The sequence below is a fragment of the Trachinotus anak genome, unplaced genomic scaffold (assembly GCF_046630095.1).
Source record: "Trachinotus anak isolate AG129_WGS33_773 ecotype Australia unplaced genomic scaffold, CSIRO_AGI_Tana_v1 ptg000028l, whole genome shotgun sequence".
Taxonomy (NCBI): domain Eukaryota; kingdom Metazoa; phylum Chordata; class Actinopteri; order Carangiformes; family Carangidae; genus Trachinotus; species Trachinotus anak.
This window is the reverse complement of record NW_027273879.1, coordinates 6,794,747-6,822,733: the sequence shown is the minus strand read 5'-3', so window position 1 is coordinate 6,822,733 and position 27,987 is coordinate 6,794,747. Positions and strand designations below refer to the sequence as shown.

The following is a 27,987-nucleotide window of genomic DNA, read 5'->3' as shown; positions in this document are numbered from 1 at the left end:
GTAAATAAAATGCCACAGCAGTTCTGTAATTCTTCACACTGCAAGACTGTGGACAGTCTTACTGCTGCCTTGATGAAACATTAACACTGAACCATTCATCTGACCTCCAGCGCCTTGGTAGTTCTGTAGACAGTGAGGTCACTTTTGACATTGACCAAAACAGACCAGGGTTACACTTGTGACTTTTGTGGTGCCATGTGATCGTAGCAGGATACAAACTTTACACAGGGCGTGAAGGTTTCCAGCAAGTCGCATCCCATCCACCCACGATCTGACTCGCATTGTATTTGAATGTCACAGGAACGCGGACGATAACGTGGACATTATCCAAACGCTGTCCTGTAGACGTCGTTAAAAGCATGTCTGACATCGTTTTCAAACTCGCATTAAGACACCACATTAGGTCTGCATGTATGCATGTGGCTGGGTGCCATCTGATCTCATCTACTGCATCTTCTCTTATTCATGACATTATTACTTTGGTTAGACAGTAATATTTAAGCACAGACATTTTCCTCAGCAGGCTCAATACATTAGTGCAGGAAAAACATTAATCATTAACACAAGACTCTTGTAGCTGTCAGTCTTCCCACCACACACACTAAATACAGAGACTGATCCCTTCGATTCATGCATGGTGACTGCATGTCTAATAAGCTCTGTATTGATGGATGGAAAAGCCAGTTAACTCTCGCTGGACTTGCAACAAGTTCCTGCAAGTTCTACTTTCCGAGCACACTCTCTGTCTCCAGTACCTGAGGTGGTAGCGGGGCACTGCTATGAATTTCAGGTATGTGCAGGTGGAGTTGTATTTGCACAACTGGGAGAGCGGCGAGCGAGTAACGCAGCTGGTGCAGGAGCCGTGTGGAGTGTTAAGTCACATCGACATTTTTCACACACAGCAGGGGCTTCGGCTGGTATCCCAGAGGCAGAGACCTCGTCCAACTTAAAATACTTCACTTTCCACTGGCTACATGTATTTGCTTCCGTATTATCCCAACACTGTCAAGTTACTATATTCTAACAAAGGGCTTCTTATTCTGTGCGGCAGGTCACTGCTCTGTCAGTCCCCAGTCAGTGACAGAATTAACCTGTCAGACAAAAATGTGCATCAGCAGTATCAGTTTATGGCATATAATACTCCACTGCGCTGTGTCCTCTCAGACAACCCGGGGGGAGGTCTGAGAGAAGAATCAAGTGTCAGAAATCCACCAAAGACGTTTGCTCTTGTTTGTTCATGTTTCTTTCATGATGCATTGCAGCTTAAAGGTTTCTCTTAAGTCAGCCCTGATTGCTGATATTCATTTTTAGTGACGCAAGTAGCTGAAGTGGTCTGTTGCAAGTTATCTCAAGGCACCTTTCAATTCAGAAAGAGCAGGTCCAGACCAAATTCTTTGAAGTGATGTAGCGTATCTGAATAAGATAATGGACATCATTTTAATTAGCAGGAGGGAAAGAGCTTGAATTACCACTGATGGCTCATTAAAGCAGAATATATGTGCACAGGGACACGATGATGCTCTATACACAGACAGCACATAGTCTAAAAACATACACACACACACACACACACACACACACACACACTGTATACACAGACATAGAAACACACTATAACAGCATCCAAAGATGTTTTGAAGGTGACTCAACACATGACCTTGCTGTCCTGAAATACACTGTCACACATGAGTCAACGCAACACAACTTTATCAGGAAGCTCCCATTTTTTATCTGAAATGTTTTCTCAAATCTCTGTTGCAGAGGGTTTGCATGTCCCATGAACAATGGTCAAACTGACCATGTCTACTCTTAGGAGAGGAGGGTAATGGTATACAAACACTAACATTATAAGACTATACCGTCTCCTAACAGGGCACAGTTTGGAGAATGAGTTTTTATTAAAGCTATAAATCTCAGTACATGAATGGTGTAATAAAACTGCTCCTCTGTCAGCTGTACACAGATATTCCCCTTGACCAAGACAAGGTATCTTGAAAATTAATGGCCACATTGAATTTTCTGTGGGTATTAATACTCCCCAGAGGAAGAACTCTGGTTTTCATCATGTCTTCATGAGCTCTTCTCTTCCGACAAAAATACGTTTTACACACACACATATCCCACACTGTAGGCAGGCCATACATTCTGCAGGCGGATTTTAATGAAATTGATGTATATATTATATTTGTGGGTACCTGCCATCCACCTGTGACCATGTCAAAGACATAAACATTTAATTTACGCCTTTAATTTGCTACAGTTTATGTCTTTCATTATTCTGTGACGGCCATGTAGCTCAAAGCGTCACTTGTATGTCGTGTCAGGAGCAGTACACAGAGGGCAGATTCCACTTCAGTCAGTGTCATTCATTTGATATGGCCGAACCAAATGTCATTTTATTATCAGTTTGGGAGTTTTTACTGTATGTTAGTGTTTTATCATAGTCTTTTGTTTTGGTTTTTTCCCTGTAGCCAGTTATCTTCAAGCCTCTGGGGTGTTTATCATGTGAGACTCCGGGGTGTCTGCTGAGAGACGTCTCACTTTACTTATCTGTTCCTGTCTCCCTGGATTAATAAAACAATGTGGGGACAGGCAGCTTTAATCTGCGGACTGTGGACCACTTTATTCTTTATGGATTGATTTTAAACTCCCTGCCTTATAAGTATAGCCTTATAAGTCACAGTCTTATTTATTATTTAATGTTTGGAGATATAGGTAACAGTATAAGACACAATGAAACTACAGTGGAAGACTAGTTAATAAACAGGAATATGTCCTCTGTCTGTTCTGTGGTCAGTGCAGCTGTGCTCCAGTTTTAAAGGTGTGACTACTGTGTAAGCAAGAGTTCAGCCGCAAACCATTTTCAGTGGTAAATAGCTGATGACACGAATATGCCTCGTGTCTATTCTGTGGTTAGGTATTTGTATACTTTGCAAGCCAAAGTAGTAATGCCCCCTGCAGCTGTGCTCTCATTTTAAAAGTCTAGATATACTAGCGTTCAGCTAAACAAGCTATAACGTTATTTCACAGTAAACGTGAGTCAAATTCCCACCTCGAGTGTAAACCATGTACATACACTTTGTGCCCATGATATCATACTTACTATATATAAATGTGCATGCTCGAGCCTCCACCTGATAAGCCCAATTGCCCTCAGCTGTGAAAAGAATTCACTACATTTGTCATTTTAAAGTTTTTGTTGTACAGACTATACCACAACTTGAGAAAAGTGTGGACAACTTGAGACAAATCACCATCAGTATTTAAGTTTTCTATATTATTGGCATAAGAAGAAGATAAATCCACAAAGGAGGCACTCTGACTTTCATAAGGTTACATACAGACATTACTTACATGCATATTTATTAAGGTCACTGCAGAGGAGAAACATGTATTAGTCAGTTATTCTGTGCATCTTAAGCGTACATTCTGTGATATTTTCCTATATAATATACATTGGATAAATATGAATAGATCCTTAAATATGAATGACAGCTACTATGTTATGTAATATTTTGTCCTGAGGCAGGTCAAAATGTGACAGTGAGCAGTTGTGTCTCACGAGGTCAGAAATCATCTAATTTGATTAAATGAATTGGAGCAGCAATAGGTAGTGGAAGTTGCAAGTTATATCCTTCCTCTTAAGACATTACTTTTTCCACAGAGGACTGCAAAGCCATCAATCTCTATGCTTTTATATTTATCCGATTTCAAGATAATTGCTTTGGCATTTATAGTCTTTTAAAAAGAAAAACAGAATGTTGCATTTTCTTAAGAGGCTCTGCTGATGTGATATTGGTATTTTTCTTTTTCTTTTGGCAGATGATCCTGCATGAAACTTTATATGTAACTCAAGTGCTTCTTTGGCAGAGATAAAAGGTTTTTATTTTTGCATCAGGCAGTCAGCAGCAGCAGCAGCAGCAGCAGCAGCAGCAGTGACAGGTATTCCTACAAGAAAGTGACAGGACATTATATGTTTTCCAGCTGCTTGCAACGAAATCACTGCAGGCTTTTTTTTTTTTTTTTTTGTCTGAGGGATCTTGTGGCTTTTGATGGATTCACTGTGTCAAAGAAGCATATTTGAAACCATCCTTGTCCTTGTTGTCTGCCTCTGCACTACAGTTCTTTGTCCCAGGTTTTGTTGCACAACTCTTTCCTAGAAGGGCCGGGGTTGTACTTGTATTTAGTGCTAGAGATTGTGTGGTTTTCATTGAGTCTTCTCACATTTTTTCCCTTAACTCCAACAGGAACACATAGCTAGAAGGTGGTTCAGACCATTTTCATACCGATATGGAATTTTTAAAATCTGCCATTATCATGTAACATCTGACTTCTCACTTCATTCACCCACAGTTGATCCAAAAACTAAATAAAAATTAATGGAGAAGCCCTCCATTTTTCCACCCTATTGCCATTGACTGGCATATTAATATTTTAGTGAGTGCTATGCTGTCACAGCTGTGGATTTACTGAGTATTTTACGGCGGCTTTTAAACGTAGCTCAGACAGTCAGGGTTGAGGACCAGAACTCGCTGTTTTATAACTGTGGAATAATGATGACATTTATTGGACTGATGGACTCAGTGGAGCGATCAGAGCAGCACAACCATGAGTAACTCTTTGGTGCGTCAACAAGCAGGTCTGATAGCTGGTACAGGCAAAGATAGGGACTCAGACACAGGAAAGATTAAACACATACACACGCAAATGAATTTAAACAGTTAATATAGTGCACATAAGTATCCCTAACACCTCCGTGTTTCCTGCTGAGTCTGACTTCCTGTGCGTGAGAGGTCACTGAATCTGGAGAACAGCAATTATTGGATAAAAAGCCTGCTGATCAACTTAATGAGCACTTAAATGAGCTGTTACACCAATAACTTCAGGTTAATTGACTTGAGTGTGAGCATTTATATGTTTGAAATGTGAAATCAATTTCTATTGCATTGCATTTTATTACCCTGACATGTGCCCTGTTTTCTTCACTAATTCATCAAACCAGATCGTTATTAGGCAAGCTCAGGTTATCTCTTAACTTATATCTCAGAGTTCTTAAAGCAGCTTTATTTGTAATTTTATATTAGCAATAGATCACATGACTGTGTGTATGTGGAAGGAGTTGCTCACAGAGAATAATCACCTGTCTCCGCAGCTCCCCTCAGCTCTACTAAGCTTTGTGCCATCCTTCAGGGTTGGCATTATATTCCAAGGCTCAAGTAGATGCTGAGTAAAATGAAGTCGGTCTCTCAGTGCTGTAACATGCAGAGTGCGATTTACACAATGACATCCGGGAGGGTTGACTTTTTCTCCAAGGCAACAAGCAAAAGGGAACCCAGTACAGTGCAGGTGCATGCTTCAGCGAACTGAGGTGTTTCAGTTCTTACAGTATCTTGCTTGTTTAACTAAAGCTGCCAAATAAATGTGGTGCAGTAGAAAGTTCAATATTTCCTGAAATGAAAAGTAAATGTAAAGAAGTGGACGTATAATGTAGCATAAAATGGAAACAAAATGGAAAGTAAAGTACAAGTACCTCAGAATTGTATGGGACTTTTCCACCACTGCTAATACAATTACTTAGCCTCCAGCACACATGTATTTTAATGTTGATCAATTAGCCAACCAGGTAAAACTCCTGAATCCCTGAGTGCAAGAAAGGGAGGGAGTGACTATTAAAAAGCTAATATCAAAAAGGTTAAATATTAACTGAACCACCACAGGCACAAAAAAGGCTATGAAAATGAAATAAAACAACATTAGACATTAACAATGGATAGACTATCATGTGCCATGGAGTACGTGCAGGTTCCGCAGTATCCAGCCTGACCTGACCTCGTAATTTCTGAGACATCCAAAGCTGAAGGAAACGGTGAGGTGAACTGTTGCATGGACATTTACCCAATAACTGACAGTGTATTCAAACAAACTTGAATGTGGCTTGTTCACAGAGGTGAAATGTTTGTTTTATAACCAAAATGAACATCACATTTGGGTTTAATTGCTGTAATGTGTGCAGGCTGGTAAGACAAACTTGTTTATATGCCATTCAATGAACAGAGCTGGAGTCACAGCTCAGTCTCCTGGTATTTGCTTGCAGTCTGAGAAAATAAGAACAAATCTGATTTCATTTGGAGCATACTGTTGGACACAGCCTCAGGAACAAACAGCCCCCCTGACAGGCTGCGTTGCTGCTTACAAGCCTGAGCCTCCTGCTGTCACTTCCCTCAGACAGATTTCTCTGAGCCTCCTATGTCCATGTGTGTGCATGTGTGTGTAACTTTCTTTTCAAGAACAAAAGATAATTAGGTTTGTGTCATTACACAGTTTGCAAAAATGACCTCATCCTTGTTAACAGCAATATAAAAATGCAGAAAACACCCCAAGATAGTTTGGGTTTTTTGTTTTTTTTTTGCCCTGTTGGGTTGGGCCAAGCTGCCGTACTCTTTGCTGGGTAAATATTAAACTGTCTGTGGTTAGGTTTGTCTGCTGCAAACAACAGGCCACCAGGGGATGTCAGTATGGAAAGTGTGGGGGAGAGGAACATCCATGGTGTTGTGGTTTTACAGTATGGAGGGACAACACAGGCCCCTTTATTCATTTTAAGAATATATTCAAGAGGCACACACATGTAGAAGTCTGTCTCACCCACACACGGTTCACCTAAGTCATCTCCTGTTTCCTTGGAATCAGTACACAGTGCATGACTAAAAGATTTGTGTTCACTGAAAAAAAAAAAAGAAGTTCTTAAAGGTGCTTTTAATCCGAAGATACTGAAGCTAAGCAGATTCCCTTTCTGACAACCACATCAAACATGCTTGTTCTCTCCCTCCACCCCTTTGGAGCTTGTCTTTCCCATCTTTATAACCCCCTTTCAAGCACTTCATCTGGGGCCTCAGGTAGGGTTTCCACTTCCTGGTTGTCACAGTTATGGCTCATTAAAGAGCTCTCTCTCTCAGCAGGAAGGAAACTGACTGCTTCTCAGATCCTGTTCATGTGTGTGGGTCCTGAATACCGATGCTGTCACCAAAGCACATCTTGTCTTCATTAGCATTAACCCAGATAGAGGTCAGTCTAATGACTGTCACATGCTGCGATGTGGCACCAAGGTCCAAGTTGTTAATCAAGTGCAAAGTCATTGTTTGATTGCGTAAATGGTAAACCTGCAGCTGGTTATGCCGTAATCTCTTTTTATGGTCACTCTAATTGGGAGAAGGTGAGGTATTTGTTAACTTAGTGAAGTGTTGTATGTGTGAAGAATATTAAACTATGCAGTAATTACGCACGAGTTCATTTAACAACTTTGTCATTCTCAAAGGATTAACACATGCAAGTACTTTGAAATTTACTTGGTAAGGTTACCAAGCAGCTATTGATTATTTTCATTCTCAATCAGATGTTTGGCCCATAAAATGTTGGAAAATGGTCATCACAGTTTCCAATGTCAAAGTCAAATTGCTTGTATTAACCGACCCAAATATATTTAAATTACAATCCTAGAAGTCTAAGAAAACCACTTGATATTCGGATTTGAGGAGTTGAAATTGGTGAAGTTTTGCCACTTTTGCTCAATAAAATGAGCAGTAGTAACGAAGTAAACAATTCAGTGATTATCAGAATTTCTTCTGAAATTTCTATCGATTGTGTTAATGATTAGGTAACTAATTGTGCCTCTAAAAAGCAGCAATAGGACAATTTAATAATACTTTTACTCTATCACCAGTAAAATCATTGATAATTCTACTTGGATAAAAGTGGAAAAATCAGCAAAATGTACATGAGGTGTCAAAAGTAAAATCTGAATGGCCTCTTTCAGTTTTAACTGATTATATAATGTATTATTGAATTACTGCGTTAATGTGTGATTTATGTGGATTAAACTTGTGTGGTTGTCTATCAAATAACAACGTATCAAATTTATTAAGGTCATCGTGTTAGGTTTTATAGGTAGAAGAACATAAATATAAATAAATGTAAATAGAGGAATAAGAATTTCATATATCTGATTTATATTCAGAGTTATGCTGAGGGACAGTACCTCAGTAAATGCAGCTGCTTTCCAGTACTGTCACTAATGAGACCCGCAAAGACCCATAGCTGTCTGCAGACAAACACTGTGAACCTCCTGTCCAGCAATGTCAGAGGCACGGCACAATCATTGGTTACAGTATCTGTGGCCCAGTCAACGGCAGATAGAGTGTGTCAGCCTCTGACGATGTGATGCTGGTGCTCTGTGACAACTAGACTCACAAATCTGCCCTACAGCATTTCTACCAGACACTAAGTCTCGACTGTGAGGTTGCTGTGAGGTTGACTCTGGAAAAAGATGTTGATGCCCCTGCTATTTAAAGCAGAGGATCTCTGGCCTTTAGTGTCACACAGATGATGTATCATTGTGGGCAGAGCTAAGCCAGAGAGATGGTGATCCTCTATAATGCTGCCACTTTGCCACATTTTATAACAGCTCAGCTCCATCATCCGGGTACATCCCTGAGGACCAATGCCCCAGTCTCTTGGGCCGGCAGAGACGCTGATACTTATGACAATGCAAAATCCAAACAGATCAGTGTTTTAAGCACATTTCTCCCACGATAACGTCAGAGAGATGGATGCTGCTGAGCTCAGAAGTGCTGCTGTTGCAAGAGAACAGCTGATTTTGTTGCACAGTCTGCACGAAGTGCCCGATCCCACGGTCAGTGTGGAGCTTATTGTATAATGATGATGTGCACATTATCATGTGGCATGCATACATCAAATGTGGACTGTGTGGTCTGTAACCTGGCACTGTTTGAACATGAAACAGTGAAAAAGCAAATATTAAAAACGTCATGTGATATTAAAAAAATAACTGACTTTTTGTCAGATGCCGGAACTGCACCATACATACAGTATTTTGATCTATATATTCAACATAACTATTGAATATTCTTTACAAAACCATTTACTAACAAAATTAACTAGATTTACTGACCAAAAATCAGCCAGTAAGTCAACATGTAGTCCTCAATGTTTTAACCAAAATACTCTGTGTGGGATTGAACTGTTTTTGCTGATCAGCCTGTTCTTTATTCTCCACAGGGAGCCATTTCCTTACCTGGAAACAAAGTTTCAGAGCATCCAACCGGCAGCGATGAAGGGGGGAAATTTCTTTTCGAGGTCATTCCAGGTAGGAGAGGACAAAGGCAATTTAGTCAGTTACTGAGGGCAGAATGATGACAGCGATGCTGACTGAGCGTCAGCAGGAACAAAAACATAAGGTTTTGATCATTCTTGTCTGCAGCAAATAAATCAGAGCTTTAAACACTGTGAGAATCATCAAAGGAAGAATTCTGCCCTTTACTGATTTTATTCATGCTGCTTTCAGTGGCAGCTGCAGTGTTAACTGTTTGTTTGCCTGCTGTTTGCCTGTGAGATCTGCTGGGAGATCTGATTTGCTGAAAGACTCCCTGTGTCCTGTCTGTTTTTATGTCACATCATGGATGACTGGGTCTCAGAATTTTGACTGATAACCCAAAAAGATCATTTTAGCACGTTTATATTTGTGTGGCATTTCGCCTATAGTGACAAAATCCAACAAAGTGACAGAGATTAGAGGGATGCGATTCGCTAGAAAGGTCATGAGCCCACATTCAAGTACATGGATTATATTAGACTGTTGATGCCCTGTGTGCTCAGGCGGCACTACAAAACACACACTGACAGGGGAAAATGTGACACTGTAAATAGGAGGGAAATTTCACTATCGTACATTCTTTCTCTTTAACTTCACAATTGTAGCACTCTCAGTTTATTTTTATCCCACTAACAGGAACCTTTAGTCTTATTATAGTTTCCCAGTAAAAAAAAGTCAAAGTGACCTGAGCTAACATTCACTATTTTGATGATGCAAAACATTTGTCCTTAAGATTTCTGAGGCGTGAGTCAGAGGCTGATTTAAAGGTCCCATATTGTACATATTGTATAAAGTGAGATTTCCATATCTTTTTTGATTATAAAGGGTTCTAGGTTCTATATTAATATTGTGAAAGTATCAAAGCACATATTTAGAAACTGTGACTTGAAACGAGCCGTTAGGACTTCCATAACTCAGTGATGTCACAACAAAGCAGTCACCGCCCCCAGCACAGCTCACCTGCACCCACCATCCAGCCATGCAGGATTTGGTTTCTCTGGGTGTTTATCCGAAATCTGCTATAATTTTATTCAATCACTCAGAAAACATTCAGCCAACTATGAAAGAGGCTCAGAGCCTCTCTTCTGATTGGCTCACCGTCCTGTTGTTACTAGAGCTCCAGAGAGAAGCCTGAGAGAGGACATGTAAAACTGCATGGTGATTTAAACCACTGACCACACATGTATTCCCACACATACACTCACAGATCAGCACACACACACACACACACACACACACACACACACCAGCAGACTGTATGGAAACATGGTCGATGCAAAGAAAAAGAATTCCCAGGTGGAGAAACACCCAGAATGTGAGTCTATGCAAAAGATATTTAAAACCCATATGCACACTGGGGAAACACAGCTGTTAAAATATACAGTAGCAGAGTGCACCAACTGCAGCAGATGATCAAACTAAAACCCTGTAGAAAACACAGGATATGTGCAACAACCATTCGTACTTTATATGTATTCATTTTTTCCCTGGTGTGCATTCAATAGAGTTAAAGTATGAAGACATTTTCTCACACGAATTGTGGCTCCCAGTGGCAACACAAGCAAACAGCAGATAATAGTGCAAGTTCTTTCTAACATTTGTCAATAAAAGGTCATTTAAACACAGCCAAGACTGAGCCAAACTTAAACAAGGTCTTCGGGCAGCTGGCCGGAGGTGACAGATGAACAGCCCAGGTGTTTGCTTGAGAGACTAGTTGATGGTGTTTTTGTTTTTGGATGCTTGTGACACTGCTGGTTATCCGGTGTTTTCCACTTCGTATGAGGATTAACTGTTCCCCGCTGAGATAATTTCATGGACTTTGAGTTGCTACTTTTCAGTGCAGCCGTCCAATGTTCATGCTGAAAGTCAACTTGTCATCTTGTGATTAATAGTTGTCGATGTGGGAGGTGGTTGTGTCATGGGAGAAACAATACAACTATTAGTCTAGCTACAATTTTTCCATATGCTTGAGCGCTGTTGTCATGGTAGAAAGCATTTTGAAGTGTCAGCGCACATAAAGTGGAACAAAAAAATGTTTTCCCAATATGCAGCTGTCCAAAAAGATTTGATATGAGGTATTTTGATGCTATTTTCAGTGAGTGAGCAGGTGTGGGTTCTGAGACTTGTTCAAAGACATATTGACAGGATAATAATACACCGGCTACTGTGAGTTTTCTCTGTGCCAAGAATATTACTGACATCACCCATGTGGATATTAAAGCCATATGGACTTGTTTTTGATTTTATGGTAATGGTAATGACTGGCTAAATGAAGGTGCATCAGTAGTCTTCAAAAGAACTGAAGGGAATTTTCAAATTCAAAAATATAGTTTCGCTTCTCTTTTTTTTTTAAATCTCTGTGCACTTCAATGGAAAAATGCCCACAATAGAAAGAGATAAGTCATAAATATAAAAATGGCATTTTGAAACTCTGCGGGGTGTTGAGGTTTGTCTGTCAGGAAGTGAAAGGGGCACACAGTCCCTCATCCCTCAACAATATTTAGAGAAATGCACGACCAGCACATGTGCCCACATGTTGCGGACTGGTGATCTAGAACAGATATTTGCTGTTAGCAAAAAAATTAACTAACCTTTCACTGGAAAGAGGAAGATTTAAAACATATTCACATGCCTCACTGACTCATTGTGCCCATATTTTGGCTTTCAGTATATGTTGTTGATTTTGCTCACTGAAATACAACGTTATTTTAGGATGAGGCACAAAGGATTTATTTGTAAGCAGAGGATGTGAACACAAATTGGTTATGGAATTACAGTCTCTTTTTCATTCTGGTGAAATAATGAACAGAGTTTTAATTTTTGTTGAATTATGAGACTCCGTGTCTGTGTTTTCCAGTCTCCCCCACTGCAAAACAGTTTTCATCTGCTCTTATTTCCAGTAGGACCTGACCATATTAGCTTCTGTTTAAGTTCTGAAAGAGGGGAGACGAAATATGAAATACCACTGACTCGATTTATTCTACATGCAACAGCAGTTATAACATAATTACCACAAAATACCAGAGGCTGCAGTTTAAACCTTGTCATGGAGACCATGCCATTGTTTGACAGCTACTCTAAGTCAGTAATTCAAATGTTGACATATTAGCATAGCATGTAATGTATTTTCAGTTTTTCAGTGGAATGTTTTTTCTTACCGATTAAAGCAGGGGAAAATGAAGTTCTAATAAGGTCAAATACTAAACTACTAATACAAATTATGACTTTGAAGAGCCTGCTAATATATTACTGTATACTGTAAAGTATACTCATTAATTTATAAATAAAAAAAACAGCAGAGGCAGTCTGTGCTACTTTTTTGAAATTTATTATAGATTATGAATATGAGATGCACAATTAGATATTAGTTATTATTAGAGAATAAAACAAATGACTTATTCTGTTTCTGTTCAAGGTCAAGTTTCAGGGGCAGTTACCTGCGGGTTGCCCAAAATAATTAATGACTTCACTCCGAGATCTCTGTTTTTTTAAACCAAGGTTATCATTTGATTAATGACGGCTTCATTACTGCACTGTACTTTCAGTACCGTGCCATATTGTGTATGCCACATTTTCATTGTTTTATCCTTATGTGAACATGTGGTCTGGAAAATTATTTTCAGAAAGACAGAAACTATAAGTTAGAAGTGGAAAAGTGGATCATTTTACATCACATGGCTAAAGTGTGTTGCATTTACCTTTTTAAGCACACAGTATTTTCCGGTGAAATTAAGACGTGACCATGTAACTTCTGCTGAACAGAGGTCACTGCGGCCACAAGCTACAATGATGCGGCAAGGCTAAATATTAGAGCACAGTGTAAGAGCCACACCAAACTGACTCAGCAATGCAGTAATATCTAGCTAAAGTTTGCTAACATTAGCCAACATTAGCCACTTTAAGCTACTTGTCATTTTAGACAAGAAGAGAGGCTGTAGCAGCAAAACCTGATTGAAAATCTTATTGCTTTTCACATTCAAATATTTTTGACAAATATTTTGTTATTGCTTTTTACAAAAGTTGCACAGCTACAGACAGATTTGCTTTCTTACCTACAGTTAGATAAGAGGATCGACAACACTCTAATGTCTGTACTCTAAAAGTTAAACCTCAACCAGGAGAGGGCTATCTTAGCTTAGCATAAAGACAAGAGGGAAACTGCTAGCCTGGCTCTGTCCAAACGTATCGAAATCCACCAGCCAGCACCTCTAAAGCTCACAAACGAATACATTACATATCATTATTTGTTCTGTACAAAAAACAAAGTGTGTAACTCACAAACAAAATATTTCTTTAAGTGCAGTTCTTAGTATTACTGTGTAGTTCCAGTTCACAAAGTTTATTCATATCTACACACAGGCTTGCACTTCACTCCAAAGACAAACATTTGTAGTAAACAGTCAAAAGCTGAGTTTGTTATGGCTGTGCCTCAGATCCTGTAAAATTACTCACACAGACCAAAACATGTGGACTAAAATGTGACTACCCGCATGTTCACAGCACAAGAGCCTTTGAGGGTTGGTAACATACATCAGGGCTCAACAGAGTTTCAGGATGTAATAGCCTTCCACTAATTTAGGACTACTAAACAGTTTTCCCCGTCCACTGCTCTCTCATGCTGATGGAAAACAAGAACATGGCTTGTTATGAGGCACAGAATAAAGAGGCCTAAGAGAAGCACAGAGAGCAAATGAAAGGAAAACACAACACATATATTCCACTGGTCTAAATGTGGCCCTGCAGTTTGAACACAACACATGGACAGTCTCTGGCGGACAGACAGACGGGAAGTTGTGGAGGGGGTGGGGGGGGTGGGGGGGGGGGGGGGGGGGGGGGGGGGGTCGAGAAGTGCAAGGGAAGTGGGGTGGAAGTCAAAAGTTGTACAGAGATGTCCGTTGTCTTGTAAGGGGCGGCGATGAGATCTGAGCACGAGCTGGGTATCTGGTGAGGGCCAGGGGCTTGAATAGCAGCATTGGGACATGTGTACGGGAAGGGAGACTCTGCTCTCAGATTAACTCACAAACACTGTATTTTTTGCTTTTCTGGAAAGTTTTACTTAGTTGCGCTGTGCCTCGGGAAAAACTGAAAAAGTTGCAAAACAGTTCAGAAAGCATCCCTGCAACTTTAATTCACCTGTGCTGCACGCCCCCTGCTGCTTTTGCTGCTCCTCTCTCTTTGTCTCTGTCTCTGAGCACATCCACATCTGAGCGATTTGTGTTAAACCTGCAGAAAGATTTGGTGAGGAAGAGGAGGGGGTGGGGGGCTTGTGAGGCAGGCTCGCCACATTGCCAAACAATATTTAGACTAGAGTCACGGTTATGTCATATTTTGAACAGAGACACGCAGGTACAGACACACTGGGGCTTTTGTTTTGCTCATCCAAACCAAGACTTTAAGCGCCAGTGACGCTGTCTTCCATCACACGGACACGTTACAACATGTGCAAGCACACATGGGCCTGTGCTAAATCGAAGAGGAATAACAACAAAAAACAAATACGATTATCAGATTTTCTGTAGAAAGTTTATTTTTACGATAATCTGTGCAGCACATTTTCATAGTATACCTGAGGATTACATTGTGGCAGAAGACAGATTCTGTGTAATCGTACTTCGATGCACTTGCAAACTTTTTTCGAAATTTTGTTACTTCCTAAGGGATCATTGAAGAAGTTGCTTCCTTACAGTATCCCTCATCCACAGGCAGCACTGACAGAATAAAAACTTGGATTTCTCTCAGTCCATACATCTTGAATGCGTGCCATCAGAACATCCTGCCGCTCAGGATCAGTGCGCAGGTTTATCTGATGTCGTTGAATCCTCCCAAGAATGTCAGGTGTGATCTGAATACAGCTGCATGGTATAACAGAGCTCTGAGCGCCGCTGAGCTGGATGTTGAGACTGCGATCCAGCGAGCAGGCAGAGTCTGCCTTTAGTAAATTATGAATTTAGACAAAATGGCACAGACCCATAATTTATTTACCTGTCATAAATACCTGTAGCTAAATGTCATTCCTGTGGTCCAACTGTGATTAATCATCCCATTCCTATAAAACAAGAATCAACACAGGAAACATTCCCCGCTGTGTATTTGATGGAGAAAACAGTGTGCTCCTCTTTCCCTGAGCTCTAATAAACACAAGGCTTTGGCTCCAGTCTGAGTTCAATATGTCACTCTCTCTCTGTCTTTGCCCCAGGCTCAGTCTTTTGCTCTCTCTCTCTCTCCCTGTTTCTCTCAGTTTCTCTTGGTTGTCTGGTTAGAAGAGCTGGTCAGGACACAGCAGGACACCACTGCTGAATCATGGGAATATTTCCCTGCTCATCCCCAGAGGCTACCATCCCTTTATTCATGAGAGGATCTTGGGATCATGTTGCCGTGAGCAGGTGGACGGTCTTCAGCTAAAATGCTTTTTACGGAGCAAAGCCTGAGTCCATGATACATACCTGAGGGGTAGAAGAGTTTCCTCTTCTACCAGTATCAAAGACTTTGTTTGGCTCCAGGTTTTTGTAAAGTATTGTCTGCTGGACAAGTCTTCATTTTAAGAGATTAGACACGGTGCTGTAGTGAAGTTAGGATGTAGGAAAGCCTCAGAGCAGCTGTCTAAATAAAGGCGACACTGCCATCATGTGGTTTTCTAAGTAATCACAGTGCAAAAAAAAATCTGGTTTTGGTTTATCTTTGCCTTTTGCCAAAAAGTAAGCTGAAGCTCATTCAGAAACTAAACAGAATAAGATTACTCCTTGTTGTTTACAGTTAGAAAAGCTGTTGTATGATTCAGTCTTAATGAATTCTGCAAGATTTGCATCTGTGATTGTGAGAGATGTTTGGAGTTTATACCCATGTAATGACTGGAATGTTTAAATCAACTGTGGTGATGTGTGAAATGTTTAGAAATTGTTTTTGCAGAATAAGCAAGACTTTAAACTCACTTCCACACAAGTTTTGGTATGAAATTATGAAAAAGGTGGATTATTAATAACTTACACATGCTTGTATTCATACCCCACTGCTAGTATAATAGAAAAGTACTGCAGTCTTACAGTGCACAATACAGTTTTGTTACTGGACATTTGTAAACATGAGAGTTTGCTTCAGCAATGACTGAAGCAAACTCTACTTACTGATGAAATCTGTGAGACGCACTTGAACGCTTCAGAAAAAAGCAGTTAGTGGACAATGAGTTAAGGATAATTTGTTAGATTCACTTTATAGTCTATTACGTTTCTCTCCGGTCTGGCTGCATCATTACTTTGCCATTTGCCATATTTCCCCAGTGATAACGTGTAATGACTTTTATATGTAAATGTGTCTTTTATGATTTCATGTTTTGATTTAGTGCATCCTAGACTGATGCTCCATCACCACCCCGTGACTGCTTGACATGTATGCCTGATGGGTAGCCATAGGTAGCCACCTGGGTGACCTCTGCAATGAGTTACGGGTGTCATATGTCACTAAGGTGCATGTCTTATTCACACAGTGTGACTTGTGTGATTGAGTTATGATAATTACAGTGTAATTATGAGTAGGCAGGAAAGGGTGGGAGTAAATCAGACCCAGACAGCAGAGACAGGGTGTGTGAAAATATTCTTTTTATTGTTATTATTCTGGTTAATGAGAAATATAAACTGTCATTGTATGAACCGTCTAGGAATGCACTCAAGATAACATACTAATATTACCTACACCTATATAGTCACACCTCTTATGAAACAGTAATGATTGAATGTCAGTCTAATACTACAGATTTCTATTGGAAGGTGAAGACAGACATGCAATTTTAAAACCACAGGCAGCACTGTTCATTATCAGGAAGCCAGAGGTTTCTCATAAGCTTGCAAAGCTGGCATGTAGACTATATGCACCTAAAGGTGATGATGGAGTGACGGATGGATGAATTTAATTTTCCAAAAAAGCCCATATCAGCAGAGGTTGGCCTTTAATAACCCCAACAATTATTCCACTTGTTGGCCGATGGTAGTAAATATCGTAGGCTAAGAATATTGCTCTCCAGGCATCAGTGTTTAAGGTTAATGAAGCCCCAGTGGAGTAATTGAGAAAGCATATGAATCAGTGGTGCTGACATTTCAGTGTCAGGATGTATGGAGGTGGTTTTCAAATAGGCCCCATGTCACATCAGTCATGGAAAACTTCTGGTGCTGGCACTGGCTGTATGTGCGTATATGTGTGTGTGCGCCCTCTGACTTCAGTATAAGCAAAAGTTCAGTGACCCCTGTTGCAGCTTTACCTAGATGATGTTTTAATCTTAATCATGTTTATTTATTGTTGTTTGATTGGAGTCCATTTTTTTTTATCATCTGATGTTCATAAATTGTCTGCATCTATATTATGCATGTTACTGTGTAATGGTGTTTATGAGGTGTATATATGGATATAAAAATATTAATGAATAAAAAACTAAAAAATACATACAAAATAAAAGCAACTAGTTTCCAGATACTGCACATCACGCAGCCCAGTGAAAAAGCCCCACCCAGCTATATTAAATTGAAAAGCTCCTAGAAATAAGAATTACTTAGCCTACTTCTCCCTGGCTAGAATATATGCTAATCCATACACATGTCTGATCAAATTAATCTGACACACAGGACATAAACAAGCAGCTCTCTGTGTTCTAAACTCCATGTTTTGATATATTGATTTAATTAGCCGTTGGATGTATAGTGCCCACACAGCTTCTAATGCATCATAAATCCACGAGGAATATGAGCAACAGTATGAGGCCGTGCCTTAAGAGGGGAAGCTGTGGGATTGATTATAGATGCTGTGGTGAAATGATGAAGGCCAGACAAGCATGAGTGACAAGGTTCTGTTTTGCATATAAAAGTGTGGACTATCTTCATTTGTACACCTCCCACTGCTCTGTCTGTTTAGACCCTGTGGGATTTTTCCATGTCCTTTTTCTCTCAAGAATTCACTTTGTGGTATGACATTTTCAGAAAGGTCAATAACTGAACTTCTCCCTCTTTTCGCTCCCTCTCTTCCTCACAGTATGTTTATATATGTGTGGTGTGTTTGTGTGCATGTGTGTAGACACGTTTTCCCAATGTGCATATAAATATAAAGTCAATAGCCCTGTGTCTGTGACACAGCGGCATATGGCCTCCTGGAGGAGTTGTGGCCTGGTAGCCTGCTGCTGTTGACAGTTACCATATATGGACCTTTAAAGACTCACATCTCTTGTTGCTGTATTCTCGATATCTGAATTTATAGCCCTGAGTGTTCAGTATTACAAAGGGGCAGAGGACCATCCAAGATGGAGACATACACAGTGAATATTAATATTCTGGAAACATGAGCTGAGCTCCAAATATGTCTGGGCTACACTAAATTTTGGATCTAATATCATGGAAAATACAGCTTGTAGATTGCTATTAATCTGTCACTTTCAGTAAAAACAATGACTCTTTCTTTTCCACACTGATGCAACACAGAGATTTTTTATACTCAATTAGGTGATGACATCATCCAGTTAATTTTTCCCTAATATTCCAAACCTATCCTTCTCTCATGCAACATCCACCATAGAAAAGAGTGTCGATCAGAGCCACCCACTGGCTTCATTAGTAACATTTTCCCCAGGGAGGATCTCAGGGGAGGATGTTTGTGTTTGAGATTGCGACAGTTCATTTGGAGCTCAGTGCTCAGTCACAAACTCTGAAATTATAAAGCATCTGTTGTCTGATATGAGAGCTCAATGTTTACTGTACCTTTACAGTAAACATATAATCATTTTATTGTATCATTGAACATTGTATTGTGTATTGTGGGATTGCTAGCAGAAAGTGTACATGCTATGGACACTATGTTTGTTTGTGCAATTTCTGAGGGCAAAATATATCACTATATTGCACTATATAGAATTCAGACACTCAAATAAAATGGCAGACAGAAAATGTAGAGCACTACTGAATACAGAAAAGGGATTTCAGACATAGCCCATGTTAGCATTTAGCTCAAAGCACCACCAAGCATCAAGTGTGGCTTCACAGAGGTGCTAGCATTGCTGCAGAAAATCTTCATTCACAAAGTTATTTTCATAGATAGATAAACTATGATAGCATTTTAATTAGTTTTACAACAAAGTTCATTATGGGAGGCGAAACAAGTGATTAACAGCTTCTAAACAAATTCACACCCCACCCACATTATGAAAACATATTATCTAATTTGGAAATAAAGACAGAGCAGTTGGCTGTAGTAGTTTAAACTCCTGCTGAAGAGAGGAGCTGTCAGTTTAAAATAGGAGGCCCTCTGGATCCAGTTTGTACTCCTTACCCTTAAAGTTATTTGCAGGCCAGTAAGGCTGCCGCTGTCTAGTTGCCTTAACAGAAACTTGGGTGGGGAGCATGATAACAGAGGCAATGGCGGATGATATTAAGTTCTCTGGGAAGTTCTGGAAAACCATTCAGAAACGGAAACGGCAGTGACTGGGGAAATAGCTGGAAGCTGTAAGAAGCAGTTTGAGAGACAAAACCCAGCGGACCGTCCTCTGAAAGGAGTAAAAAGGAGGAAAATTTTGGAGTCTGAGGAACTTTCCTTAGCAGAGGTTGTTGAGACAATTTCAAGGCAGTGGGCATGAATGAAATCTGTCTGGTTAATGGTAGAGTACCATGACTGAAAAGACACTTGGATGTCTCAAGGAATTTCGGAACAGCTCCACTGAATTGGCAACAGAGCATTTGGAGGGTTGTGTGCTCAAACAGATCACAGACAACTCAAACTCCCTTCTGCTGAAAGACTGTGACAAGGTGCTGGAAAGGAAACTCTGGCTGACTGTCAAATAGATTTAAAGGTAACAATGCAGGCTCCTGTTGGTTCTCCAAGCAGAGGCAACTTTTTTTTTTTTTATCCTCTCACAGATTGTTGAAAGAGAATGAGTTTGCTAGTCCTGACGTTTTGTGCTTTGTGGATTAGGAAAAGGTCACTGACCAGGCTCCCCACAGTATCTTGCAGGAGGTGCTGTGGGAGAGCTGCATCAGCATGGTGTTTGGTCATTGTATATTCAGACAAAAGTGTTTACATTCTCATAATGGTTTGTTAAAGGAAGCACCAGACTCTCAAGGGTGCCCCAGCCACTGTGTGGGACTTTCACAGACTGCTGAGGGCAGAAGGTCCGGGGAATATTTAGTTCAGTGATGAGTGGAATGTACAGTTTATGGAAAATGTCCTTTTACTGTTATCACGATTATTATTTCCAGTGTGGAACCGTGTGAGAGATGGCTAACACCTCTGAATTTACAGCTGACATGCTAGCAAGGCTACCGAAGACCTAGCCTACCGCCTACACCTCAGGCGATCTCTGTAGATAACATAACCCACGCATTGCATGTCGTTACAGTCTATCAAGAGTGTCCCAGGCAAGAAATAGTCTGGCACATTATCCCCTGTAAAACCTCTGCTGTTTCCAGTCTTTATGCTAAACTAAGCTAACCAGCTGCTGGCTTTAGAGTCTCTGTAAAACCACAACTTGTTTTTACACTTATGTTTTTGTGCAAACTAAACAAACAAGATACAATGTGTCAGAGATGCCGGCATGTGAATTTTGCTATCTTTTGACAGCATGACTGTTAACAAAATAAGTTTGTTTTGAGCTTATAGCTTTCGATTGGCAAATGAATATGATTGATGGTTTTATATATGTTCATCAGCAGTCTGATCAGTGGTCACAGTTCACATGTTTTTCTGTAACAACACAATGTGCGATGGGACCAAAGCCCGTGGGAGCCCACACAATGACTCTGCACAGTGGATGATGGAGCCCATTTCTCATAAAGGCATGATTGATCAAGCAATAAATGGGAAAAGGCAGCTGCAATATCAACATGAGTATAACGTGTAGGATGAGTGGACGTGCAATGTTGCCAGCTACACTTTTTCTAATGTACAGGAGAGATGTGTCACTAAATGAAGCATCCTCCATTAGCTCCCAACAACACTGTCATATAATGAATAGATGATGAACTAGCAGCTTGTGCTGGCAAATCGTTCTGTATCAGAGCTGTAGTACAACAATTGTTACATAGGTTATTGAGCCTAAAGTCAAACAAACCATAACCTTCCATTTTTACATCTTGACCAGAAACTTTTACATAATAAGCCGTTGTATGTTTCAAAATGTCAAATTGCTGATCCATAAAGGTACGTGACAAAAAGCAGGAGGATTGGGAATCCAGCATGTCCAAACAATAAGGTGCATACCTCCTCTACATGGTAGATGTTATTTGAAATATCCGCCTCATTGTCATAGACGCTCTAGTAAGAGAATTCCAGGCCTTCTTCTTCCTGTCTTGTGTCCATGCGTCATTATTCCTGTGAGAGTCTGCAGCAGTCAGATCCTGTGGAGGAAATGCACTGAGGCCTGCAAACAGGCCAAGTCTCAGGACACAGAGCGGGACAGGACAGGAAGCTCAGATGCTTACATAACAGCCTTATTGAGGAGATCGGTATGTGACATGTCACATACCAATCTCCGCCATCAGCCTCCCACTCTAACCCCCATCTAGGACCCCTGCCCCCACATGTATCAGGTTGGCCAAGTCTCAGCGAGGGTACATTTTGGCATCCAGTGAAGTTGCTGCTGGACAACTACGGTATGTTTGTCTGATAGGGACACTTGACTTGAATGTTCAGACCGATGGTATGTAAACTGATTTGTCTCTGGATAAATATTTAGATGTCTCCCCACTACATTTTTTTCCCCTCCAACAGGTAGTATTGGTTTAAAATTGAATCACCCTCTGAGGCTAGGTTCAAAGGGCTGTTCTCTGCCATTTAATGGAAGCCAATGATGTGTGGTTCTCCTATAAGTCTGGGTGAGACTGAAAAACGATAAGGAGGGTTATTAAAGACCTTCCTCCGAGAGGGAGAAACCCCAGTGTCTCAGGGCTTCTTGGCCAGCGGTAGCAGCAGCCTTGTCGACCCTGCATGGCTGTATTTATAGAGCGCTCTGGATGAGTCATTTGGCTGAGTGCCCACTGTGCTTGATTTACGATACCCCCGACCACCCCACCCCACGCCCCCCGCTCCACCACCAGCTCCCACCCCACCCCTTACACTACTTCCCTCAGAGACAAGCAGACACACCATCTTGCCTTCGGCTTGCTGTCTCACTCAGTTTCATTCGGCCGCTCTCTCCCGCACTCCTTTCGTGCGTGTCTTAGAAATATGCTTCCTCTGCTCTTTCAGCTCCTTTGACAGAAGTACATGCAGAGGAGAGGCTTCCTGAGAGGCAGACAGACTAGCCTTAGCCTGACCTCGCCTAAGTGCTGCTGATTGGTGTGTCACATTGACCTGCCACTTACTTAACAAAAAAATGAAGATTTAGGCGAAAGAGTTATATGAGGTGGAGGAGAAACAAAGGAAGGAGGGGGAGAGTTGGAAGGAAAGTAATAAGCGCAGTGGCGTGTGTTTTAGCAGAAACAGAAGGAGATAAGTCTTTCTGTGGCACAGAAAAAGAGCAGATGAGGAAGTGGCACTGGGGGGCCGGCGGTCAGCAGCAACAGTGTGGCTTTTGCACCCTCACCCTTCAGCAGAGAAGGGGGCACGTCTTCCCCTGCACCCCATGGATCTTAACTCCAACCCAGGTCTGTGTCTTTACATAACAGTAATGAATACTAACACATTTGCATGTGGTTAGGACTGTTTCATTACGATGGCAGCGATATTATTAGACTTCGCACTGTTTTAGTTTCAGTTACAACTTAAGGAAGGGGCGGAGGGACTTTTAGAAAGCTTTACTTGTTTTACAGTTATGGCACAAAGCTACTCACAAATGAACTGCAAATTACTCTTCGATCTCGCTGAGAAAGTTTCTTCCACCCACTGTTCATTCATCATGTCAGCAGATGGATGTTTTACAAGTTACAGTTCATAGCTTATGTTTATTGCAGCTGTGATATCAGATGAGCAGTTTATGATGGTTGCATTCCTGATTTTCCTGTGGGGACATCGCTGCAGCTTCCTCAGTATTTGTCCACTACACTATATCTGAAACAGTGGTTCTTAAACTGTCTCTCGCTTACTCCACTTCAGAAGCAGAAAGAAGTTTTGCTAGCTGCATTGCTCTAGGAATGGCAATGTCTGTTGGTTTGTTAGTCAGGTAGTCCACCAGTTTGGTCCAGGATGAAATATCCCCATGAAATTCTTTACAGACATTGATGATCTCCAGAAGATAGCTCAACAATTATGTCATGGATTTCGAGCAAATTCATTTCCCTCTGGATGAACTGTAGTAACTTTGGTGGTCCCTAAACTTTTCATCTAGTGCCAAATACCTTCAAAAATAAAGACAATCTCATCAGCATCAGCTGTTTTGTGATAATTGGCGAATGCTTGCACACTTAACTAAGCTGGTAAATATACGTTAACATGCAGATGTTAAAATTTAGCTTAAAGCACCGCTGTGCCTAAGTACAACCTCACAGAGCTGCGAACATGGCTGGAGACTTGTCTAAAGTCAGGAGATGCTGTTAAGCAGTGCAACTTATGACGACAGTACAATACATTTCGGTTCCTGTAGTACCAAAAACTGAACGCAATATAAAAACCAGACCAGTAAGTTCAGCCTTGACGGAGCATTTGTAAGTTTTGCTAATGCTACATAGTCAGCGTTAGCATTAACAGTTGTTTACTTACGAGTCTGGCAGAAACGTTGTGAGTTTAGCATCAAACTTCACTCCTTTACTCGCCAAGAGCTGTCTCCAGCAGTGGAGAGCAACGCCAATGTTAGCGTGCTAACCAGCTAGCCCCAGTCTGTCTCGTCACTCTCCAATAGTGCCTCACTGTAGTCTCAAATCTGCCCTGATGACATAGCGCTGCTCAGAGGGCGTATTATAACCTCTAGTATCATAAAGACAACGTGTCCGAAGCTCTTCCAATCACCACCACCGGCTCCTGACAAGAGGCCTCGTTCAGCAGGACATAAAACATATAGATAGCCCCTTTAACGTATCACCTCATTGTTGTTGGTATGTTTTGGATTATTGGGTAATGTGATTGTGGACATTATTTGCTTAAGTGACAGGCACACTTATTTTCATACAGACAGGTGATCGCAAAGAGCATCTCCAACAATAAAATTTTACAATTCTGCATTATAATCAATTAATATTAAGAAATATCAAATATATTTGTCTCATACTTCTGTGTTTCTGTAAATCTAACACCACGGTAATAATGTGCTTAGGGTTTAATCACCAGAGCCATTAGAATAGCTTGTATATTAACATAAGCTTTTAAACCATATATGTAGTTTCAGTGCCACCCAGGTGTGGCTGTACTAGATATGTAGCTTTAAAAAATCTTGCCAGAGGAAAAAAAAAATCTTGCTTAGTGAAAGAGCATTCTCAGAGCTGGATCAAATTTCACTTTGCTTGGCTGCTTGAGGCAGATAACAGAGCAGACTCTTGAATTCATAGCTCACAGCCTGCCTGTAAATCCATCCGGGTAAAGATGTTCTTGTGCAAAAATATGAACCAACAGCCGGTAGAGGAAGCAGGCAACATTATACAGACTGTTGGGGGGAAATGAGGTTTCAGGAATCGGTGTTGGAGGTGAGGAGGAAAAACAGGCACAAACCAGCCTCTGTGATAGGAAGTACATCAGAGCTGGTGAATGAGCAGCTTAGTCTGTGAGAAATCACTTCTTGCTAGAGTCAAAAGTCAACACATCTTTCTAATGACTTGCCTGTGGAGACAGCGAGTACTGACTGACCAGTCAAGAAAACTGAATTACAAGCCAATAAGTGGGCATAACTGACAAGCGAGCCAATTTAGCGTAGTCGTGCTAATCAAAAACAGCGTGGATGACTGAAGGATGTCATGGACATGGCACTCACATCTTCTTCAAAATCAGTGTAAGAACAAAATCAAAATATTTGCTGGTTCTAGTGTCTCAAATGAGGGAGTTAGCCAATTTTCATTGTCTTACATGAAAGTATACTGTATACCTTTGGGACTGTTAGTTGGACAAAGCATATGAAGATGTACCTTTGGGGTCTGGGAAATTGTGTTTGGCATTTTTCACCATTTTCTGAGCTTTTATAGAGAAAACAATAAACTTATTAATTGAGATAATAATCCTCATATTAGCTGATAATGAAAATAACCAGTTGCAGAGGTAGTAAAGGTCACTTCACAAGGACTTACATCAACATACAGTGATTTCTATCATTAAAGAAACAGAAAAACATCCTATTAATCCGTCTATCAGGGCACAACAACAGTACACTGACTTCAAACACACAGCATGCATGTGTGGTAACTCAGTAGTAGTATCACTGACGATGACGAAAGCTTTCTTCTTATATTTTCATACGTCATAGCACAGGTTTGTACCGAGAGAACTGACTGAACAACATCAGCAAAAGTTCAACACTGCACGCTCAAACACACAAAGAGCCAACCTCGTCGTCAGCATTTGTCTGCCTCTCCGCTCAGATCACCACCAGTCTTTTTCTTTGACCCGGCTTCCCTGCACTCCCCCTGCACTGCAGCCCTCTCAAGCCCACAGTGCTTTGGTCAGATTTGTCAGAGAAAACAACGAGGATGTGGAGCGGCAACGCAGACAGGACTGCTGCGATGGCCAAAATGAAAACACGCTTATCTTGCCGAAGCTGATGGACGCTGTCCGTTGGCTGTTCAAATAATTGGCCAGTGAGTCAAGAGGGGTTTTATGGTTGCCTCTGAGGCTGGCCATGAGTGCAGAAACACACATCAAAAATAACCGGCATGGACCCCAACCATGCCTATATTGTATCGTGACAGATCTTTCTTTATTGTATCGTGACAGATCTATATTCACTGTTCTTCATATTCACTGTTCTACCTCATCAGTCACTAAATGGAAATAGGAAGTGGTGGGAAAGACTCGCACAGCGTGATGATTGATGAATGTCAGATTTATCTCTCACAATAATGTTCAGCTCTGACAGGCCAGTCAATCACCTAAAGCAATCTAGCAAATGAAAATGCTGATTAATGCTTTCATGACACATAACAGGAGTGACTTAATTTTATAATGAAATTACTTCAGGTGAGTGAAAATCATGAGAATCATTTTTCTTAATACCCAGCTGTCAAGATTTCCCTTCTTCACACTTTCTGTTGCATCTTCTTCTTACCTGCCTACATCCAAACCTAGGCTGTATCTCTGATCATGTATCCTCCTTTGCTGACAGCTCTCTTTGGTTCTCACTGGAACAAACAGAGCCAGCAAGCCTCTCTGCCTCCATTAGTCACATAAACCAGAAGTCAGGTTTCTGTAACCCTGCCTGAAGGGTTCAAAGGCCTTTCCCAAAGTCCAGGCTGACACTACCTACCAATTTCAGCTGTGGGGAGTGCAGGTGTGCATCTGCCCTGAAGCCCTCAGCAGTGCTGAAAGGTGATATTAGAAGGTATTAGTGAGTGGAGCAACAGGCATTTTGTCAAGTCCACTCCTTCTTTCATTCTCTGGTGTTGATAAAGGGAGGTTCACTCCCTTCTCCAAGTGCCAGGATGTTTGTCTACAGCTGTTCCTTCCAACATAATTACAATGATATGGTTTACCTTTTTATCTTTATCTATGTGAATGACATGTTATCCTGCAGGAAATAAACAAAAAAATCTACTTAAATCTCACACTTTTGACTCTAAAATATTGTCCTTTTGGAAATCATTTTAGCAAAGTAGTCCTTATCTGTGGGCGAGGCTTAGCACTGACAACATCCTGTCCCTAAATCGAAACAAATATTGGACAAACATCGTGGGAGATCGTTTGTCTTGGGTTGCAGAGCGCACACCACGTATGAATTCCTGGCATGCAGGCCACACAGATTTACAGTGTCACGGCCACAAGTGCATGATACACTTGTCGAATTGGTGATCTGTCAAACTGAGATATGTTTACACAAGCGTAAGGATGCCTACATGCTTCACGCAGACACACTGAATGCACATACGCAGCACAGAGATGAAAACACAGACACTCATCCTGTCGAACAAACTGCAGACAGAGAGTTTAACTGGTTGATAAAAACATGAAACATAAAATAACTTCCTGCAGATGTTGGACTCTGACGACTCTGATGTTGTACAGACATTACATTTTTCTTAGAAATGAAAATCAAGTTGACCTCAAAACCCAATGTTGGCTAACTGACATTATGACATTTAGCAGACGTTGGGTTTTGCTCATGACTACAGTGTTAGTATTTCATATGTTAAAATAGATTCGAGTTAGTTACAACACAACTTTAAAAACTAACAAAATACCAATGTAAGCTGTCCTCAGTATTCTACATGAGACGCTGCCCTGACAATGAATTTTGTAGCTGATATTCAACCAAATATCAACAATAAATGACACTGATGGCCAGCTGCGTGTCTGCAGGGCTGACAGTATGGTGATGATGCCCCGGCTAAACGCGCATTAAAAGCTAGTGTCAGATTGACTTAAGAAAGCTGCCCTCTGGAGCCACTCGAGCCTTTTCTCTTGGATCTGTATGTATTGCACCTTCACAGAAGCTTCCTCTTAAGTATCAGTCTGTTTGTATCACTGATGTAATGTTTCAGCCTCCCAGCATTGCGTGCAAGTGTTCCAGTGACAGCAGCTGCCAGCCCTCACCAAAACTCAACACTCCTAACTTTTTAAAGGGACATTAATCCCCCAGGCTGTCAGTCGTCTAAATGGTCCACTCGTAAGGATTTAGGTATTTTAACAAACCTCAAAGTGTTGGCATGCATAGTTTAAAGTTGTTTGGAATTAGTCAAGAATTAATCTCACATTATACTACAAGTCACCACGGAGATAAATAGATTGAA

General features: G+C 40.9%; 1 protein-coding gene across 2 annotated transcripts in view; it reads left to right on the top strand.

Annotated features, from left to right (window-relative positions):
• Positions 1 to 27,987, top strand: part of arhgap24 (Rho GTPase activating protein 24) — a 65,254-nt gene that overhangs the window by 14,572 nt on the left and 22,695 nt on the right. Inside the window, exons 1-2 of one of the 2 annotated variants that reach the window (XM_071467075.1) lie at positions 9,073 to 9,160; positions 15,405 to 22,773. In XM_071467075.1, the coding sequence (XP_071323176.1) occupies positions 22,752 to 22,773 (22 nt within the window). In that variant the 5' untranslated portion in view covers positions 9,073 to 9,160; positions 15,405 to 22,751. Of the gene's footprint in view, positions 1 to 9,072; positions 9,161 to 15,404; positions 22,774 to 27,987 lie in introns of those variants that run through there. The other variant, XM_071467073.1, reaches the window with a different exon arrangement.